Source organism: Pleurodeles waltl, chromosome 3_1 (assembly GCF_031143425.1).
Source record: "Pleurodeles waltl isolate 20211129_DDA chromosome 3_1, aPleWal1.hap1.20221129, whole genome shotgun sequence".
In the NCBI taxonomy this organism is placed as follows: Eukaryota; Metazoa; Chordata; class Amphibia; order Caudata; family Salamandridae; genus Pleurodeles; species Pleurodeles waltl.
The window spans coordinates 1,598,739,171-1,598,761,508 of record NC_090440.1 but is presented as its reverse complement, the minus strand read 5'-3'; the positions used below and the strand labels follow the sequence as shown (position 1 = coordinate 1,598,761,508).

The 22,338-nt window shown below is 47.9% G+C and overlaps 1 protein-coding gene across 1 annotated transcript in view; it reads left to right on the top strand.

The window, feature by feature from the left end:
• The window catches only part of ACVR2A (activin A receptor type 2A), a 249,853-nt gene that overhangs the window by 182,311 nt on the left and 45,204 nt on the right, over positions 1-22,338 (top strand). Inside the window, exon 10 of the mRNA XM_069225237.1 lies at positions 21,755-21,885. Coding sequence (XP_069081338.1) covers positions 21,755-21,885 — 131 coding nt within the window. The remainder of the gene's footprint in view (positions 1-21,754; positions 21,886-22,338) is intronic.

The following is a 22,338-nucleotide window of genomic DNA, read 5'->3' as shown; positions in this document are numbered from 1 at the left end:
AACTATCCAGAGAGGACCCCCAGGCGACTCGATGACGTGTCCACCCTGGGCTGACCTCTCTGCACCCCCATAACAACGCCTGCAGAGGTAATCCTGAGGACCCCCTGACCATGACTACCTGGGACGAAGATATCAGACGCCTGGAGAAGCACTGCACCCGGAGGCCCCAGGCCTGTGAGAAACCGACCAATCAATCCATCAATTTGTAAAGCGCGCTACAGACCCGTGAGGGTTTCAAGGCGGTGGGGTGTGGGGGGGTGGGATTGGGGTGCTGCTACTGCTAGAAGAGCCAAGTCTTGAGGAGTTTTCTGAAGGAAAGAAGGTCCCGGGTCTGTCGTAGATCCAGCGGGAGGGTGTTCCAGGTCTTGGCGGTGAGGTACGAGAATGATCTGCGCCGGAAGATTTGCGTCTGATGCGGGGGATGGAGGCGAGGGCGAGGTTAGCGGAGCGGAGATGCCGGGTGGGGGTGTAGAAGCTGAGTCTGTTTTTCAGGTATGTTTGGTCTGGTGTTGTGGAGTGCCTTGTGTGCGTGGGTGAGGAGCTTGGAGGTGATCCTCTTCTTGATGGGTAACCAATGAAGGTCTCTTAGGTGGGGGGTGATGTGGCAGTGGCGAAGGATGTTGAGGATGAGTCGGGCGGAGGTGTTTTGGATGCGTTGGAGGCGTTGGAGGAGTTTGGATGAGATACCGGTGTAGAGGGCATTGCCGTAGTCGTCTCCTGCTGACGAGGGCCTGGGTTACTGTTTTTTTTTTTTCTGTCGGGATCCATTTGTAAACTCTGCGAAGCATGCAGAGGGTGTTGTAGCAGCAGGAGGAGGAGATGGCGCTGACCTGCTTTGACATGGAGAATGAGGAGTCGAGGGTGAAGCTGAGGTTTCGTGCACTGTTGGTGGGTGTCGGTGGGGGACCCAGCGTAGTCGGCTACCATGAGTTGTCCCAGGTGGAGGGGGTGCGCCCAAGGATGAGGACCTCTGTTTTGTCCGAGTTCATTTTTAGCCGGCTGTCTCTCATCCAGTCGGCGATGGCTTTTAGTCCCTCGTAGAGGTTGGTTTTGGCGGTGTGCGGGTCCTTGGTGAGGGAGAGGATGAGTTGGGTGTCGTAGGCGTAGGAGATGATGAGGTTGTGCTGAAGGGCCACTTGTGCGAGGGGGGCCATGTAGATGTTGAATAGCTTCAGGCTGAGGGATGAGCCCTAGGGTACGCCGCAGATGATGTTGAAGGCTTTGGATTGGTACGGGGGGAGGCGGACTCTTTGTGTTCTGCCAGCGAGGAAGGATTCAGTCCATTCGAAGGCCTGGTCCTGGATTCCTGCTGCGTGGAGGTGGGATTTTAGGGTGTGGTGACAGACGGTGTCAAAGGCGGCTGATAGGTCTAGGAGGATGAGGGCTGATGTTTCTCCATTGTCGAGGTGGCTTCTGATGTCTGTGGCAGCAAGGAGGGCGGTTTCGGTGCTGTGGTTGCGTCTGAAGCCGGACTGGGAGGGGTTGAGGATGTGGTCTTCGAGTGTTGACGATTTTCTCAATGACCTTTTCCGGGAAAGGGAGCAGAGAGATGGGCCGGACGTTTTTCAGGTCCTTGGGGTCTGCCTTTGGTTTCTTGAGAAGGGCGTTGATTTCGGTGTGTTTCCAGATTTCCGGGAATCTTGCAGTTTCAAAGGAGATGTTGATGGCTCTCCGTAGATGTGGTGCGATGTCTGTGTCTGCTTTGTTGAAGATGTGGTGTGGGCAGTTGTCTGATGGTGATCCGGAGTGGATGGAGTTCATGGTCTTGCAGGTTTCGGTGTCGCTGATGCTGGTCCAGGAGGTCAGTCGGCTGGAGCGGGTGGAGTTCGTGGTGGGTGGGGTAGGAGCGTCTGGAGTGTGAGGGGAGTTGAAGCTGTTGTGGATGTCCGTGATTTTTTGGTGGAAGGCGGTTGCTAGGGCGTCGCATAGTTGTTGGGAGGGGGTGATGTAGTTGACGGTGGCGTTTGGGTTGGAGAGTTTTTACAATGCTGAAAAGTTCTTTGCAGTCGTGGGCGTTGTTTTCTAGGCGGGTTTTGAAGGAGGATCTTTTTGCTAGCCTGATGAGTTGGTGGTGTTTGCGTGTGGCATACTTGAGTGCTGTGTGGTTGTTTGGAGTGCGTTCGAGTAGCCATATTTGCTTTAGTTTTCGGCAGTGGCGTTTGGAGGCTTGGAGGTCGTTGGTAAACCAGGTGGCTTTTTTGTTGATGTGGTTGTTGGAGGGTTTTCTGAGTGGAACAAGGCGGTCGGCGCAGTCGTTGATCCATAGCTTGAGGTTGTGTGCTGCGATGTCCGGGTCAGTGGAGTCGACGGGCGGTTTCTGGGCTAGGGCGTTGGTTAGTTGAGATTCGGCGACTTTGCCCCCATCGTCAGCGTGGTTGTTGTTCGGTGAGGTGGTGTTATGTCTGTTTCCTGAAGGTGAAGTGGATGCGGTGGTGGTCGGTCCAGTAGAGTTCAGTGGTATGGTTGAAGGTGACATAGTTGCTTGTGGAGAAGATGGGGTCAAAGGTGTGACCGGCTGTGTGGGTGAGTGTGTTGATGAGCTGTGTGAAGCCGAGGTTGGCAAGGTTTTCGGTCAGGGTGGTGGAGTTGGTGTCATTGTTGTTTTCGAGGTGAAAGTTCAGGTCCCCAAGGAGGATGTAGTCCGCGGAGGCGAGTGCGTGGGTGCTGGCCAGGTCGGCGATGGCGTTGCTGAAAGGTGTCCTGGGGGTCTATAGATGAGTGTTCCTCTGAGCGTGGTGTTGGGGTCGGTGCGGACTTGGAAGTGAAGGAGTTCGGCGGCGCTGAAGGAGTCGTCCAGGGTGGTTTTGAATTAGAAGGTGGCTTTGTGGACGATGGTTGTCTCCTCCGGTTCTGTTTGTGCGGTCTCGGCGAGCGACTTTGTATCCGTTCGGGATGGCTATGGTGATGTCGGGTGCTGAGGAGTCGTTCCACCAAGTTTCGGTTAGAAAGGCCACGTCCGGGGAGGTGGAGTCGAGCAGGTCCCAGACTTCAGTGGCGTGCTTGCGTGCTGAGCGGGTGTTGAGGAGTTTGCAACGGAGGTGGTTGGTCTTGGGGAGCAGCGGCGGGAAAAAAAGCAGGCAAGGAAACGGTGAGAAGGAGGGGGAGGGGACGCAGCGGCGGGAAAAAAAGCAGACAAGGAAACGGAATGGAGGTGCCACGGAAGGCAGAGCGTGGAGCGACCTGCCTGCAGAAGCAGGGTCAAAGGTTGCTCCCTGCTACCGCGCCGCGGCTGCCATAAGAGGAGGGGAGGGTGGGAGTGGCAGCTGGGAGGCGGGAGGGCCTGGCGAATGAGAGGGCTGGGGGGAGGGGACGCAGCGGCGGGGAAAAAAGCAGCCAAGGAAACGGTGAGAAGGAGGGGGGAGGTGGGAGGTGACGCAGCGGTGGGAAAAAAAGCAGGCAAGTAAATGGAATGGAGGTGGCGCGGAAGGCGGAGTGGGGAGCGACCTGCCTGCAGATGCAGGGTCAAAGGTTGACCACCGGTGCAGCAACGACCAGCAGGCGGCCCTCATCCTTGCCCAGTCGGCAGTTTGCCCGTGAGGCCCCCCTGTGCCCTTCCTGTAGCGTCTAAGTGACCCCTGGGTCCCTCCATAGAGTTCTATTGAGAAACCGACTCCCTGTTTGCATACTGCACCCGGCCGCACCCGTGCCACTGAGGGTATGGTTTTTGTGCATACTTAAGGCCCCTGCAGTACTCCTCCATACCCCCTAGTCTGCCCTCTGACAACACAAGTATTTACCTGCAAGCAGACTGGAACCGGAGTACCCCCTGTCTCCATAGGCGCCCATGTTATTTTGGCCCCTGTTTAACCTGTGCACCTGACCTTACCTGCCCTGTGTCGCTGGTGCTGGGTGCCTGGGGTTGCCTTAAAAAAAACAAAATATTTTTCTATATAAAATCCTATTGGTCTGGAGTTAAGTCAATGAGTGTGTGCTTCTATTGCTTGTATTTACAACAAATGCTTAATACTTTCCTCTGAAAAGCCTAACTGCTCGACCACACTACCACAAATAGAGCATTAGTATTATCTGTAATTGCCTCTGTCAAGCCTCTTGGGGAACCCCTGGACTCTGTGCACACTATATTTCATTCTGCTAGAGTATGTACAGAGCTGCTTTCTACAACTGGGTCCCCTCATTTGTTGAGGGAGGCCTGGGCTGATAACTCATCGCTTTGATAGCTCAGTTAAGTATCACAACCACCTAATTGTTCATAGAGCACCTTTTAACCAGACTGGAGTTAATAAGAGAGTATGTGGCTACCTTAGTTTGTGTGGACTTGTTATCAAAATATGATCCAGGTTACAAGCATGCATAATGAACCAACCATTCAATTCTAGATTTTTCACATTTCAAGTCTTAATTCAGTAAGTCTCAGAGATTACTTAATATGAATCTGTTCTATCCTCTGCATAAAGTATGACAGCACATTGTGTAAGCAAGCCATTTGGGACTGTTTAGGTAATCAGTGGGATCTATTGAACTAGGTTATCAGTGAGGGAGATTATAAGTTTTTACAAATAACTTGAACAAGTATTTCCCTCCCCAGAGAAGTAATATACCTGCTACAATGTGGGCTAGTCATGTCCAAACACTGTATTTTGATGATGACTTATTCAATTTTTACCAGCAATCATAATCCTAGCCCAAAAGACCTGCCTTAAAGTGTGTGGGTTGATGCTACAGTTTACAGCCCTAGCAGAAGCTAATCCACTTGTAAGCTATTTCCCTAGAAGTGGTGGTTGGCCTGTTGAAAAGCTTTTATACTTCATGAGGCGTCTGGGTTCTATGGATTGCAAGAAAAATAATTCACATAAGGGCTACATAATCGGGCCCTTGACTGAGTGCTGCATGTTTTTATCCTACCTGAAGTTTGATGTAATTGCAGAGTTGTAGAAAGCATGTTTTACTCCCATCCTGAAGAATGGTAACTCTCCCTACAATTGTTGAGAATTACCACCTAATTGCTCTTGAACATTTGAAGCAAGGGGTTTGCCCTGGGTGTGAGTCTTCAGACAGTTTCCTCACCCTAAGCTACCTTGACCAGCTGTTAATATTGCACGTTCCTCCACTCCTGCTGCAGTCGATTCAGAGGCTTCACCTATATTCTTAGATGAGGGGGAAATTAGGCCACCATTGTCCATATTTGTAAGGATTTCCTCCATCCGAGGCTGGATCGAGTGTTTGCTTACGCACGTTTGTTTAACTTGTGCACAAAAGACTTGGACAGGGAGCTCATCAGAAATCAAATGTACTTAGTTTCTTGTATTAGGCAAGGTTTTATTGTTGGTTTACCCCCTCTGACAAACCTGGGGGTAGAACATTTGAACAGTGATAATCCTTGTTCGTGTATCTGTTGTTGCCAAATATAATTTTGTGCATATTGGTAATTTTAGTAGCATTCCTGATGGTTGCCTTGTGTGAAAGCCTATGCTTAATAGAGAGTACACCTGAGGTGGTTCTAGTGTCAAGCCACTGTAAGAAGCTGACTTGGTGTGTGGTGAACACCTATGGTGTTGGCACCTTATACCAGGTCCAGGCAACCCCTATTAGTGAATGTAGGCATTGTCTAGGAAGCCAGGGCTCTCTAGAGGTAGCTGTGGATGAGCAGCCAAGACGTATCTAGGAGACGTGCAAAGCTTATGCAATACCACAGTAGTCACACAGCAACTTATCACACATGAAAGAGCCACACAGTGTTACAAAAATAAAGGTACTTTATTATAGTCTTCGAAGAAGTCTTTTCGAGTCACGGGACCGAGTGACTCCTCCTTTTCGGCTCCATTGCGCATGGGCATAGACTCCATCTTAGAATGTTTTCTTTCCGCCATCGGGTTCGGACGTGTTCCTCTTCACTCCGGTTGTTCGAGTCGGAAAAACTTAGAACTCATCGAAATTCGTCAGTATTGTTCTCAATCGCGTTCTGTCTAGCATCGACACCTCAGTACCGGTGGACACACATCTTCGGTTGCCCTTCGGGGCACACGCTCCCAACTTGAGCCTGGTCGGCCCGACTGCAAAAAGCATCGAAGCTTCATGAACCGGACCCCGTTCAGATTCTCCCCTCGGTGCCACGCCAAGTATCCCTACACAGATCAACATCGAGTCTGTAATCTGTGTTTGTCTCCAGATCACCAAGAGGATACTTGTGAGTCCTGCAGATCCTTCTGTTCCAAAAAGACCCTGCGAGACAGAATAGCGAGAAGGTTACAGATGGCGTCCAAGAGCACTGAACGCCTCGACGCGGAAGAAGAGGAGATGATTCACACTGCCATCTCTGTTCAAGGTTCAGATTCAGAAGAATCCGACGTTCACAGACAGCGGGCCAGCATGCGAGCACACTTGCCCCGCCCCAGACCAAGACCAAACATAAGGCCTCGGGGGCACCACTGCCGGAAGGCCATGGTTTCACCTGTAAAATCAACCGGTGACCAAGTAACACCTTTGGCACTGAAAAAGGCCTCACCCAAATCGAAGTCTTAGGACTCGAGTCGAGACACAGGCTCTGAAACAATACAGCACCGACTGATCGAGTCGAGACTCTGAAAGTCACTTTCGGAACCGAGGCCAACTACCACCCTGGGCTGTTCGGTGCCAAAGAAACCAGCTTCGGAGCCGAAAAGGCAGTCATACACAGAGGAGCATGGACTTTCAAAACAGCTTAAAGAAAGCCATAGATTTGAGGAAGAGCTACAACAAATGGAGGATATCGATGACAGACAAGCCAGGATACAGATCCATAAGGACACTGGCAAGATCCTCGCAGCACCTCACCTCAAAATTAAAAGAAAACTGGCCTTTCATGGACGTTTGGACCCTGATCAGCCAACGGCTAAAGTGCCAAGAGAGAAATCTCTGCCTCACCAGTTTTCGCCTCAGCAGTCTCCTCAACGAACAGTCTCTCCACCTGCTACACCCACTGCAGTCTCCTACACACATTATGCAGTCACATCAGGAAACAGATCCATGGGATCTTTATGATGACCCTGTATCAGATAACAGCCCAGAGTGCTACCCATCTAAGCCCTCTCCACCTGAGGATAACACATCCTATACACAAGTTTTAGCTAGGGCAGCAGCTTTCCACAACGTAAGCATGCATACGGAACCACTAGAGGACAACTTTTTATTCAATACACTGTCCTCAACACACGCCACATACCACAGCCCACCCATGCTCCCAGGTATGCTTAAACATGCCCAGCAGATTTTCCAGGAGCCGGTTAAAGGAAGAGCTATAACCCCAAGGGTAGAAAAAAGTAAAAACCACCACCCTCAGACCCAGTGTATATCACACAACAGCTACCCCCAATTCAGTTGTGGTCAGTGCAGCGAGGAAAAGAGCTAACTCGCAGTCCTTTGGAGATGCACCCCCTCCAGATAAGGAAAGCAAAAAATTTGATGCTGCGGGGAAAAGGGTGGCGTCACAACCTGCCAATCAGTGGCGCATAGCTAATTCACAGGCCCTCCTCGCTAGATATGACAGGGCTCATTGGGATGAGATGAAGGACATTATTCAGCATCTCTCCAAGGAACACCAAAAAAGAGCTCAGCAGGTAGTAGAGAGGTACAAGCGATAACAAACAACCGGATAAGATCAGCGCTAGACTGATACAGCCGCAAGGACAATAAATACAGCAGTTACCATTAGGCGGCATGCATGGCTCCGATCATCAGGTTTTAAACCTGAAATCCAACAGGCTGTCCTCAACATGCCTTTTAACCAACAGCAATTATTCGGCACACAAGACGACACAGCCATAGATAAAAAGAAAAAAGATGCAGACACTGCTAAGCCGATGGGAGAGCTTTATTCATCACAATAGAGAGACACATTTCAGAAGCCTCAATATAGGGGAGGCTTCAGACCACAGCCCTCCGAGCGATCCACCTCACAATCCAAGCCCTTATACCAAACACAATATCAAAGAGGAGGTTTTCGGGGATCCTACAGAGGACAATTTCCCAAGTCTGGGGGAAAATTCCAATCCGCAAGGCAAGCCACTAACAACAAACAGTGTCTTTGTCATCACTTTCCCTCAACACACTTCCTCTGTGGGAGGAAGACTGAAAATGTTCCACAATCAATGGTTAGATATCACAACAGACACATGGGTACTATCCATTATCCAACATGGTTACCGCATAGAGTTCATACAATTTCCACCGGACATTCCCCCAAAAGCGCACAAACTTTAATCGCAACATCTTGCAATGTTACAAACAGAGATACAGGCACTATTGCTCAAACAAGCCATAGAACTAGTGCTGCATCATCAAAAAGGAACAGACAAAACGCTAAGACCAATATTAGATCTCAGGACTCCAAACCTCTACATCCGATCAGAACACTTTCACATGGTGACACTACAAGATGTAGTCCCATTGCTGCAACAAGGAGAATTTATATCAACACTGGATTTAAAAGATGCGTATTTTCACATTTCCATCCATCCAGCTCACAGAAAATACCTCAGTTTTGTTATATAAGGAAAACATTACCAATTCAAGGTATTACCCTTCGGGATAACAGCAGCCCCCAGAGTCTTTACAAAATGCCTTGCCGTAGTAGCAGCATACATAAGGAGACAACATATGCATGTATTCCCATATTTCGACGTTTGGCTAATAAAAGGCAACACTCAAAAACAGTGTCAACATCACACACATTATGTAATAGATACCCTACGCACACTAGGGTCCTCGATAAATTACCAAAACTCACACCTCCAACCATCGCAAATTCAGCAGTACTTAGGAGCTACACTTAACACTCAAAAGGTGCTTGCAAGTCCAAGCCCTCAAAGGGTTCAATCGTTCCATACCATGTTGCCAAACAAATCAGTACTACACTGTCCGTTTTGTCATGAAACTCCTAGGCATGATGGCGTCCTGCATCGCGATTGTCCCAAACGCACGGTTACACATGTGGCCCTTAAAACAGTGCCTTGCAAAACAATGGTCGCAGGCACAGGGTCATCTCCAAGATCTAGTGTTGATAGACCGCCAAACACACTATTCGCTTCAGTGGTGGAATGCCACAAATTTAAACAAAGGGTGGCCTTTTCAAGACCCTGTGCCTCACGCCATTCTCACAACAGATGCATCGATGTTAGGATGGGGAGCACACCTCAACAATCTCACAAACACATTCTTGTCAGAACAGACAATATAACAGCAATGTACTACTTAAACAAGGAACCCACTCATCACAACTTTGCCTCCTAGCACAAAAAAATTTGTCATTGGGCAATTCACAACAACATTCACCTGATAGCTCCACATATTCCAGAGATTCACAATCAGTTAGCAGACAACCTCAATCGAGATCACCAGCAAACTCACGAGTGGGAAATTCACCCCCCAGTTCCTCCACAAATACTTTTGTCAGTGGGGGACACCAGACATAAATCTGTTCGCCACCAACCACAAAGCAGAATGCCAAAACTTCACGTCCAGGTACCCACACCCTCAGTCCAAGGGCAATGCTCTATGGCAGTGTTTCCCAACCTTTTGACTTCTGTGGACCCCCATTTTATCATGACTGGAACCCGGGGACCCCCACTGAATCATAATCCGGGGACCCCCCACTGATTCATTACTGAAAGCTGGGGATCTAATCTGTTAATATTAGTTAATTTTCTAAGCAGTCACGGACCCCCTGGGAGGCTTCGCGGACCCCCAGGGGTCCCCAGACCACAGGTTAGGAACCACTGCTCTATGGATCAACTGGTCAGGGATATTTGCTTACGCTTTTCCCCCTCTCCCACTCATTCCATTTTTGGTCAACAAACTGCGTCAAAACAAACTCATACTGATAGCACCAACGTGGGCACGCCAACCATGGTACACCACACTGCTAGACCTGTCAATAGTACCACATGTCAAACTCCCAAACAGGCCAGACCTGCTGACGCAACACAAACAGCAGATGTAGGAAGTTGGCTCTGTATGCACTATTTCAAAGTAAGGAATAGTATGCACAGAGTCCAAGGGTTCCCCTTAGAGGTAAGATAGTGGCAAAAAGAGATAATACTAATGCTCTATTTTGTGGTAGTGTGGTCGAGCAGTAGGCTTATCAAAGGAGTAGTGTTAAGCATTTGTTGTACATACACACAGGCAATAAATGAGGAACACACACTCAGAGACAAATCCAGCCAATAGGTTTTGTTATAGAAAAATATATTTTCTTGGTTTATTTTAAGAACCACAGGTTCAAATTCTACATGTAATATCTCATTTGAAAGGTATTGCAGGTAAGTACTTTAGGAACTTTGAATCATTTCATTAGCATGTATACTTTTTACATAAAACACAATAAGCTGTTTTAAAAGTGGACACAGTGCAATTTTCACAGTTCCTGGGGGAGGTAATGTATTGTTAGGTTTCACAGGTGTTGGTTCTCCACCAGTCGAGTCGGGGTCGCCGGGTGCAGTGTTGCAAGTCTCACGCTTCTTGCGGGGATTTGCAGGGGTCTTTAAGTCTGCTCCTTGAAACAAAGTTGCAGTTCTTTTGGAGCAGTGCCGCTGTCCTCGGGAGTTTCTTGTCTTTCTTGAAGCAGGGCAGTCCTCAGAGGATTCAGAGGTCGCTGGTCCCTTGGAAAGCGTCGCTGGAGCAGGGTTCTTTGGAAGGCAGGAGACAGGCCGGTAGGACCGGGGCCAAAGCAGTTGGTGTCTTCTGGTCTTCCTCTGCAGGGGTTTTTCAGCTCGGCAGTCTTCTTCTTCTTGTAGTTTCAGGAATCTAAATTCTTAGGTTCAGGGAAGCCCTTAAATACTAAATTTAAGGGCGTGTTTAGGTCTGGGGGGTTAGTAACCAATGGCTACTAGCCCTGAGGGTGGGTACACCCTCTTTGTGCCTCCTCCCAAGGGGAGGGGGTCACATTCCTATCCCTATTGGGGGAATCCTCCTTCTACAAGATGGAGGATTTCTAAAAGTCAGTCACCTCAGCTCAGGACACCTTAGGGGCTGTCCTGACTGGCCAGTGACTCCTCCTTGTTTTTCTCATTATCTCTCCTGGACTTGCCGCCAAAAGTGGGGGCTGGGTCCAGGGGGCGGGCATCTCCACTAGCTGGAGTGCCCTGGGGCATTGTAACACGAAGCTTGAGCCTTTGAAGCTCACTGCTAGGTGTTACAGTTCCTGCAGGGGGGAGGTGTGAAGCACCTCCACCCAGAGCAGGCTTTGTTTCTGTCCTCAGAGAGCACAAAGGCTCTCACCGCATGAGGTCAGCCACTCGTCTCTCAGCAGCAGGCTGGCACAGACCAGTCAGTCCTGCACTGAACAATTGGGTAAAATACAGGGGGTATCTCTAAGATGCCCTCTGTGTGCATTTTTTAATAAATCCAACACTGGCATCAGTGTGGGTTTATTATTCTGAGAAGTTTGATACTAAACTTCCCAGTATTCAGTGTAGCCATTATGGAGCTGTGGAGTTCGTTTTTGACAGACTCCCAGACCATATATTCTTATGGCTACCCTGCACTTACAATGTCTAAGGTTTTGTTTAGACACTGTAGGGGCATAGTGCTCATGCACCTATGCCCTCACCTGTGGTATAGTGCACCCTGCCTTAGGGCTGTAAGGCCTGCTAGAGGGGTGACTTACCTATGCCACAGGCAGTGTGAGGTTGGCATGGCACCCTGAGGGGAGTGCCATGTCGACTTAGTCATTTTCTCCCCACCAGCACACACAAGCTGGCAAGCAGTGTGTCTGTGCTGAGTGAGGGGTCCCTAGGGTGGCATAAGACATGCTGCAGCCCTTAGAGACCTTCCCTGGCATCAGGGCCCTTGGTACCAGGGGCACCAGTTACAAGGGACTTACCTGGGTGCCAGGGTTGTGCCAATTGTGGAGACAATGGTACATTTTAGGTGAAAGAACACTGGTGCTGGGGCCTGGTTAGCAGGGTCCCAGCACACTTCTCAGTCAAGTCAGCATCAGTATCAGGCAAAAAGTGGAGGGTAACTGCAACAGGGAGCCATTTCTTTACACATGCCCCCCCCCAGCCCACAGGCCAGGAGACTCAGCCAAAGCTGGGAGAGTCTCCCTAGTCTGTCAGGCGAGGAAGAGTAGAGGAAAAAGGCTGGTTTGTTGCAGGGCCTACTCTGCCTTACATCCTCCTGTTCAGGTCATTCCCTCTGGGGAACTGACCCACTTCCACAGTGATAGGACCTAGTCTGAATTGCCTCTTGTCTGTATCTTTAATGTCTCCACCCATTCTCTCTATTTTGGGGTTAGAGGTATCCACCTCTGCTAATCTTATCTTAGCCAGGGTCACCCCTAGCTTACCCAAAGAGGTTACCCAGAGCTGGAGTAACCCCACCATGACTAACAGGGTCAGGGGGCCTACCTTGCTATTTGGCATGGGGTCTGACCACCATGCCAAGGATAGTGCAGCCATAAAGGCTAACACCCAGCAGAGGCCACTGACAGCTGTCAGTGCCCAGAACCACACCTTTAGCTCTTCACCTACAAGGGAAGGGGCTAAGTTACAGGCTTCTTTGGGTTCAGGGTGCCTGTCTGCTGTATTAGAGTGGGGGGTTACCACATCTTGTAGTAAACACCCTTCTTCCACTCTTCCTTCTGCTAGCTGAGGGGCCACCCACTCAGACTTAACAGTTGCCTGACTAACCAGGACTTCTTGTGGGTCAGGTTGGACTTTATCAGAGCCACTTTTGGAGTTCTCCCCTACTGGAGCAGAATCTCCTTGGCTTGCTGGAACCTTGGCTAAAGGTTGTCCACCTTTCCTACTCTGTTTCCTTTTCTTTTTCTTCTGGGGCCTACTTGCATTTACTGCAGAGGCAGGCACTCCAGAATCCTTGGGAGAGGACTGGCACTGGACCAGTTCCTCTCTTGGGCTCTGACTAACCTCTGGGTAGTCATTTCCAAGGAGACAATCAAGGGGGAGGTCTGTACTGACTACCACCCTTCTCCAGCTAAAAGTCCCACCCACTTCTATGGGCACAAAAGCCACAGGCCTATTAGTGACCCTGTCTGGGCTAACTCTTACTCTGGCAGTCTCACCTGGGATGTACTGGTTTGAGAACACAAGCCTGTCATGCACAATAGTGTGACTGGCACAAGTGTCTCTCAGGGCAGTGGCTGGGATTCCATTCACCAGTAGGTGGTGGAAGTGTCTACTTCCCTCTGGAATCTCCAACTCACCTGTTGGGCCCTTTTTCCAGTTGAAGGCTATGAAGACCTCCTCATCTGAGGAGTCATCCCCAATGGCTACACTGGTTACCCCTGGGATTTTGCTAGGGGGTTTGTTTTTGGGACAAGAAGTGTCCTTGGTGTGGTGCCCTGTCTGTCTACAGTTGTGGCACCATGCCTTAGTGGCATCCCAGTTCTTACCCTGGTACCCACCTTTGTTTTGGGTTGTGTCTTGGGGCCCACCCACCTGTTCTGGTTTTTGGGGGCCTACAGAGGACTCTTTTTCTTTATTTCTAGTGTCACCCACTTTCTCCTGAGGAGGTTTTGTAACCCCTTTCTTTTGGTCACCCCCAGTGGAAGTTTTGGTTACCCTAGTCTTGACCCAATGGTCCGCCTTCTTTCCCAATTCTTGGAGAGAAATTGGTCCTAGGTCTACCAGATACTGATGCAACTTTTCATTGAAGCAGTTACTTAAAATGTGTTCTTTCATAAACAAATTATAAAGCCCAACATAGTCATGCACTTCATTTCCAGTTACCCAACCATCCAGTGTTTTCACTGAGTAGTCAACAAAATCAACCCAGGTCTGGCTCGAGGATTTTTGAGCCCCCCTGAACCTAATCCTGTACTCCTCAGTGGAGAATCCAAAGCCCTCAATCAGGGTACCCTTCATGAGGTCATAGGATTCTACATCTTTTCCAGAGAGTGTGAGGAGTCTATCCCTACACTTTCCAGTGAACATTTCCCAAAGGAGAGCACCCCAGTGAGATTTGCTTACTTTTCTGGTTACACAAGCCCTCTCAAAAGCTGTGAACCATTTGGTGATGTCATCAGTATCTTCATATTTAGTTACAATCCCTTTAGGGATTTTCAACATGTCAGGAGAATCTCTGACCCTATTTATGTTGCTGCCACCATTGATGGGTCCTAGGCCCATCTCTTGTCTTTCCCTTTCTATGGCTAGGATCTGTCTTTCCAAAGCCAATCTTTTGGCCATCCTTGCTAACTGGATGTCTTCTTCACTGGAGTTATCCTCAGTGATTTCAGAGAGGTTGGTCCCTCCTGTGAGGGAACCAGCATCTCTGACTATGATTTGTGGAGTCAGGGCTTGAGAGGCCCTGTCCTCCCTAGATCGGACTGGTGGGGGGGAATCACCCTCCAAGTCACTATACTCATCCTCTGTGTTGCCATCCTCAGAGGGGTTGGCTCTTTCAAACTCTGCCAACAGCTCCTGGAGCTGTAGTTTGGAAGGTCTGGAGCCCATTGCTATTTTCTTTAGTTTACAGTGTGACCTTAGCTCTCTCATCTGTAGATGGAGGTAAGGTGTGGTGTTGAGTTCCACCACATTCCCATCTGTATTAGACATTATGCTTCTAAAAGTTTAAATACTTTTTAAGAATCTAAAACTAGTTCTAGGTTATAATTCAAACTTTCACAAACTTTTAAACTCTAAAAGGAAATGCTAAACAGGGACTAACACAAGGCCCTAGCAGGTCTTTTAAGAATTTAGAAAAAATAGTTCAAATTGCAAAAACAATTTCTAATGACAATTTTTGGAATTTGTCGTGTGATCAGGTATTGGCTGAGTAGTCCAGCAAATGCAAAGTCTTGTATCCCACCGCTGCCACCAATGTAGGAAGTTGGCTCTCTATGCACTATTTCAAAGTATGGAATAGTATGCACAGAGTCCAAGGGTTCCCCTTAGAGGTAAGATAGTGGCAAAAAGAGATAATACTAATGCTCTATTTTGTGGTAGTGTGGTCGAGCAGTAGGCTTATCAAAGGAGTAGTGTTAAGCATTTGTTGTACATACACACAGGCAATAAATGAGGAACACACACTCAGAGACAAATCCAGCCAATAGGTTTTGTTATAGAAAAATATATTTTCTTAGTTTATTTTAAGAACCACAGGTTCAAATTCTACATGTAATATCTCATTTGAAAGGTATTGCAGGTAAGTACTTTAGGAACTTTGAATCATTTCATTAGCATGTATACTTTTTTACATAAAACACAATAAGCTGTTTTAAAAGTGGACACAGTGCAATTTTCACAGTTCCTGGGGGAGGTAAAGTATTGTTAGGTTTCACAGGTAAGTAAGTCACTTACAGGTTTCAGTTTTTGGTCCAAGGTAGCCCACCGTTGGGGGTTCAGAGCAACCCCAAAGTTACCACACCAGCAGCTCAGGGCCGGTCAGGTGCAGAGGTCAAAGAGGTGCCCAAAACGCATAGGCTTCAATGGAGAGAAGGGGGTGCCCCGGTTCCGGTCTCCCAGCAGGTAAGTACCCGCGTCTTCGGAGGGTAGACCAGGGGGGTTTTGTAGGGCACCGGGGGGGACACAAGTCCACACAGAAAGTACACCCTCAGCAGCGCGGGGGCGGCCGGGTGCAGTGTGCAAACAAGCATCGGGTTCTCTGTAGATTTCAATGAGAGATCAAGGGATCTCTTCAGCGGTGCAGGCAGGCAAGGGGGGGCCCCTCGGGGTAGCCACCACCTGGGCAAGGGAGAGGGCCTCCTGGGGGTCGCTCCTGCACAGAAGTTCCGTTCCTTCAGGTGCTGGGGGCTGCGGGTGCAGGGTCTTTTCCAGCCGTCGGGACTTTTAGGTTCAGGCAGTCGCGGTCAGGGGGAGCCTCGGGATTCCCTCTGCAGGCGTCGCTGTGGGGGCTCAGGGGGGGACAACTTTGGTTACTCACGGTCTCGGAGTCGCCGGAGGGTCCTCCCTGAGGTGTTGGTTCTCCACCAGTCGAGTCAGGGTCGCCGGGTGCAGTGTTGCAAGTCTCACGCTTCTTGCGGGGATTTGCAGGGGTCTTTAAGTCTGCTCCTTGAAACAAAGTTGCAGTTCTTTTGGAGCAGTGCCGCTGTCCTCGGGAGTTTCTTGTCTTTCTTGAAGCAGGGCAGTCCTCAGAGGATTCAGAGGTCGCTGGTCCCTTGGAAAGCGTCGCTGGAGCAGGGTTCTTTGGAAGGCAGGAGACAGGCCGGTAGGACTGGGGCCAAAGCAGTTGGTGTCTTCTGGTCTTCCTCTGCAGGGGTTTTTCAGCTCGGCAGTCTTCTTCTTCTTGTAGTTTCAGGAATCTAAATTCTTAGGTTCAGGGAAGCCCTTAAATACTAAATTTAAGGGCGTGTTTAGGTCTGGGGGGTTAGTAACCAATGGCTACTAGCCCTGAGGGTGGGTACACCCTCTTTGTGCCTCCTCCCAAGGGGAGGGGGTCACATTCCTATCCCTATTGGGGGAATCCTCCTTCTACAAGATGGAGGATTTCTAAAAGTCAGAGTCACCTCAGCTCAGGACACCTTAGGGGCTGTCCTGACTGGCCAGTGACTCCTCCTTGTTTTTCTCATTATCTCTCCTGGACTTGCCGCCAAAAGTGGGGGCTGGGTCCAGGGGGCGGGCATCTCCACTAGCTGGAGTGCCTTGGGGCATTGTAACACGAAGCTTGAGCCTTTGAAGCTCACTGCTAGGTGTTACAGTTCCTGCAGGGGGGAGGTGTGAAGCACCTCCACCCAGAGCAGGCTTTGTTTCTGTCCTCAGAGAGCACAAAGGCTCTCACCGCATGAGGTCAGCCACTCGTCTCTCAACAGCAGACTGGCACAGACCAGTCAGTCCTGCACTGAACAATTGGGTAAAATACAGGGGGTATCTCTAAGATGCCCTCTGTGTGCATTTTTTAATAAATCCAACACTGGCATCAGTGTGGGTTTATTATTCTGAGAAGTTTGATACTAAACTTCCCATTATTCAGTGTAGCCATTATGGAGCTGTGGAGTTCGTTTTTGACAGACTCCCAGACCATATATTCTTATGGCTACCCTGCACTTACAATGTCTAAGGTTTTGTTTAGACACTGTAGGGGCATAGTGCTCATGCACCTATGCCCTCACCTGTGGTATAGTGCACCCTGCCTTAGGGCTGTAAGGCCTGCTAGAGGGGTGACTTACCTATGCCACAGGCAGTGTGAGGTTGGCATGGCACCCTGAGGGGAGTGCCATGTCGACTTAGTCATTTTCTCCCCACCAGCACACACAAGCTGGCAAGCAGTGTGTCTGTGCTGAGTGAGGGGTCCCTAGGGTGGCATAAGACATGCTGCAGCCCTTAGAGACCTTCCCTGGCATCAGGGCCCTTGGTACCAGGGGCACCAGTTACAAGGGACTTACCTGGGTGCCAGGGTTGTGCCAATTGTGGAGACAATGGTACATTTTAGGTGAAAGAACACTGGTGCTGGGGCCTGGTTAGCAGGGTCCCAGCACACTTCTCAGTCAAGTCAGCATCAGTATCAGGCAAAAAGTGGGGGGTAACTGCAACAGGGAGCCATTTCTTTACAGCAGATCAGACACCCCAATCCAGTGATACTCAATCTAGCAATCTGGCTCCTGAAGTCTTAGAGTTTGGCTATCTAAACCTTCCAACAGAGTGTATGGAAGTCATTAAACAGGCAAGAAAACCTACCACCAGATAGTGTTATGCGAACAAATGGAAAAGATTTGTTTTCTACTGTCAAGCAAAGCACATAACACCTTTGGATGCGCCCATACAAGACATCATAGGTTATTTACTCCACCTACAAAAAGCAAATCTGGCTTTTTTATCCATCAAAATACATCTCACAGCAATTTCTGTTTATTTGCAAAATAAACAGACCAAATCTCTATTTAGAATACCAGTCATTAAAGCCTTCATGGAGGGCCTAAAACGAATCATACCTCCAAGAACTCCACCAGTACCCTCGTGGAATCTTAACATTGTACTTATATGACTCATGGGTCCACCATTTGAACCCATGCACTCCTGTCAGATCCAATTCTTAACCTGCAAAGTAGCATTTCTAGTAGCAATCACTTCATTACGAAGAGTTAGTGAAATACAAGCATTCACTATTGAAGAACCTTTTATACAGATACACAAACATAAAGTTGTACTCCGCACAAATCCAAAATTTCTACCAAAAGTCATCTCACCGTTTCACCTAAACCAAACAGTGGAACTCCCAGTCTTCTTCCCACAGCCAGACTCCGTGGCAGAAAGAGCACTGCATACATTAGATATTAAAAGAGCTCTACTGTATTACATCAACAGAACTAAATCATTTCGTAAAACTAAACAGTTGTTCGTCGCATTCCTAAAAAAACATACTGGTAATCCTATATCCAAACAAGGCATAGCCAGATGGATAGTAAAATGTATGCAAACATGTTACCTGAAAGCTAAAAGACAACTGCTCATTACGCCAAAGGCACACTCCACACGAAAAAAGGGAGCAACAATGGCGTTTCTGGGAAGCATACCAATGACAGAAATTTGTAAGGCAGCCACTTGGTCGACACCTCATACTTTTACCATACACTACTGTGTAGATGTGTTAGCAACACAACAAGCCACAGTAGGACAGGCCGTACTAAGAACATTATTTCAGACAACTTCAACTCCTACAGGCTGACCACCGCTTAGGGGAGGATTACTTCTTTGTAGTCTATGCGTAGCATGTTTATTTGTAGCTACACATGCCACCAAACGAAAAATGTCACTTACCCAGTGTACATCTGTTTGTGGCATGTAGCGCTGCAGATTCACATGCGCCCTCCCTCCTCCCCGGGAGCCTGTAGCCGTTTAAGTTAGAATTAAAAATTTGACATATGTATAAAAACATTCCTTTATTTAAACTTTGTAGATACATCTCTCCTCCATTGCATGGACATCTCTCTCTTTACACTCTATCACTCCTACCTTACCTTCTGCGGGAAAACAATTTAAGATGTAGTCGATGCCCATGCGCAATGGAGCCGAAAAGGAGGAGTCACTCGGTCCCGTGACTCAACGTCTTCTTCGAAGAAAAACAACTTGTAACACTCCGAGCCCACACTAGATGGTAGGACCTGTGCATAGCATGTGAATCTGCAAAACATGCCACAAACAGATGTACACTGGGTAAGTAACATTTTATATATCTATACATAAGGACAACTTCGTTTTCGATATATATATATATATATATATATATATATATATATATATATATATATACACACACACCCAGTAATAATTAAGAATTGGCACAAGAGACAAGCATTGGTAAACAAAAACAAACAAAAAAAAGGCCCTAGGGGAGGACCAAAACATATACTAAAATAATGGAATGCGAAGTGAAGTCTCCCATCCAAGGATATGGAGTTGTAGGAAGGGACCCGACGAGGTGGGTACCTGAGTGACCCCCAGCTACCAGGACAGCAGAGGTAAGTACCTGGTTTTCCCAAGGACTAACAAGAGGACTTTGAAAATAGATTGTGCAAGAACAGGACCAGACTACCAGAAACCAAAGGTGGACACTGGAATAAAAGGACCTGCAAAAGAAGGGGATGTGTCCATTACTCTATGGAGCATCCAGTGAGGGGCAGGAGCCACTGCCCACCCTTCTGTGGATGAAGATCCAGGTCAACGGGGGAAGGAAAAAACATCTGTGGAGCCCAGGAGCTGAAGAAGAGTCCTTTGAGTGGTGCAAATGGTGTCCCAAGCAGGTCGTCTGGTCGCAGGTGGTCTGTGGTTTAGGAGAACCACCAACAAGCCTTGGTAAATGCAAGAAGAATTTAAAGGCTGAAGAGGACCATCAAGGTCCATGGGACTCGACCCTTGGAGGAGAGTCTGGGCTGACCCTCAGCAGTTGGGAGAGCCAGCAGAAGCAGTCACAGCCCCCACCGGCAGCCCAGTGGCAGCAGAGGGGAGACTGTTCTTGGCAGGATGAAGTGCTGGAGGCCAGGGCTACTTCGAGCCTGAAGATCCCTTGGAGCAGGAGACAACAAGCTTGGTTGCTGCAAGAGTCGTGGTGCACAGGGGTACAAGGAGAGACAAGGGCTCACCGTCTCCCAAGTTGGGCAGAGTGGACTAAGAGGACCGCTGCCTTGCCTTGCTTGAGCTGGTCAAGCAGCAGGAGGGCAGAAGTCTGAGGGGTGGCTGCAGTGCGGGCTGCCTGGGAAACCCTAGAAGACTGGTGGGAGCAACACTGGGGCGTCCTCTAAGGAGCTCCAAGAGTGCATGGACTAGTACAACCAATACTGGCAAGAGTATTGGGTTGTGATTATGGCATGTTAGATACCAAACATGCCCAGGTTCAGAGTTACCATTATGCAGCTGGACACAGGAAGTGACCTGTGTCCAGTACTCCGGTAAAATCGCTTCCCCGTACCCCAATGCCCTGGGTACCTAAGCACCATATACTAGGGACTTATAAGGGGACACCAGTATGCCAATTGTGGAGTGCACAAAGGTACTAGGCAACCAAATGTAGAGGGAGAGAGCACAATCACTGGGTTCCTGGCTAGCAGAATCCCAGAGAAAACAGTCTAAGCACACTGATAGTGGGCAAAAAGTGGGGGTAACCATGCCAAAAAGAGGGTATTTTCTCACAGCCAGGGATAGAGGCTGTGGGTGTGAAAAGTTCATTAGTAAGACGTAAGTCAGATGGCATTGCTTTGATCTGTTTATTATGAAAAGGTGTTCCAGTGGTAGTATGCCTGGCTTATTTATTGTGTAATGCAGACAATAAAGGTAATAGGAGTATTTTAAAACATTTTGGTAAAGCCTATGCATAGCAAATCACATGGTATCCCATAGATTACCATATTATAAGGCATGCACTTTGATGTTGGTTACACCATTTAACAAAATCCCTGAAAGTTTAACATTTGCATTGTGAGAATGCCTGTGAGGGGTTGCATACGGTTTTGCCAACTGTGATTGTGTATAATTGTAATTTTATTTGTAGTATTTAGCAGTGGCTGTAATAAAGAACTGTCCAGGTCCGGTCTGATAGCTTTAGCTGTTTTTAAAGTTCTTGTATTCAAAACATTTCAGACAAATAAGTATGTAACATTCACAGATGGACTTTGGCTCTGCCGTCCTCATCCATTACTCTGTTGGAATGTGATCCACATTTCTGCATCGACCCATGAGTGCATATAGTATGGGGCAATGAGTCATCCCAATCTGACCACTCACCATGTTTGGAGTGACTAATTTGCTGATCACAAGTGATCATCCATCTGAAAACGAGCTTACTTCAGCACCTTAGTAGCTGGATCAGTACATTCATTTTTAATGTTCTCCTCTAGTAGGCACCCCTTTCCTTTTTTTTTTTTTCTTTTTTTTTTCCTTTCCGTTGCATGCTACTGAACCGCTCCATTGCCAATCATTTGATCTGTACTGTACAGTATCCTGCACAGTCACTGCTTTTCAGCCAGGCAGCCATTTACAAAAGGTGTTGTCATTTGAATATAATTATTTTGACTTCCTTGGTGGCTGCCTTTAAGAAGCAAAATGAGACACTATGTGTATGAAGAGTTGAGTGCCAAAAATCAGAGGTGCCTGAAAGAACACTTTCAAGATAAACCAGACCTACTGGCCTTGTCTTTATGTATATTATACTTGTGAACCCATGACTGTTTTATGCTTATTTTAACATATTTAACCTGGTATAGCACATTGTATTTATATTGTGATGTTTTTATGTATCTTTCGGTGACTTTAAAACTGAAATATATTGATGAATATTAGCAGTAGTATGTATAATAAATGTCAAAATGTTCAGCCTATTCATACTATATTATTGTCATTATTAAAACTAGGTCCTGTAGATGAGTACATGCTTCCATTTGAAGAGGAAGTTGGTCAGCATCCATCACTAGAAGACATGCAAGAAGTTGTAGTGCATAAGAAGAAGAGGCCCGTATTAAGAGATTGTTGGCAGAAACATGCAGTAAGCTGTTGTCTTGGCTTTGTTTTGATCCAGGGTAGTGGTCTGCCCATGTTCCTTCTGAGATTCAGGCTAGTCTTTACAGTGCTCAACTTTGTGGAACAGTATAGCAGATTGCAGCAGCTTAATATAGAAAATTCCCCAACAAGTGTTTTGGTCATGTGCTCAAGTGTCATTGTTTTTAATTGGACCTTCCGTCCCTGTAGGTTCCCCTTGCCAGTCAGTTTTAATTCTGTAAATACTGATCACAGTTGTGATTTTGTCCTGTCCAAGAGCTTAATAGGGCTTGCACTGCATTGTAAAGTGAAAACAAGGGTTTAACATGAAGTAGTAAATCTGATTGGCAACCATGTGTGTGTGTGTGAGCTTCATAATCTTTGTTGATGATCTAATATTGTTCTTAAACATAAATGAATCATGAAAAGCTAAGGTTCAATGCTTGTATGAACAATGAGA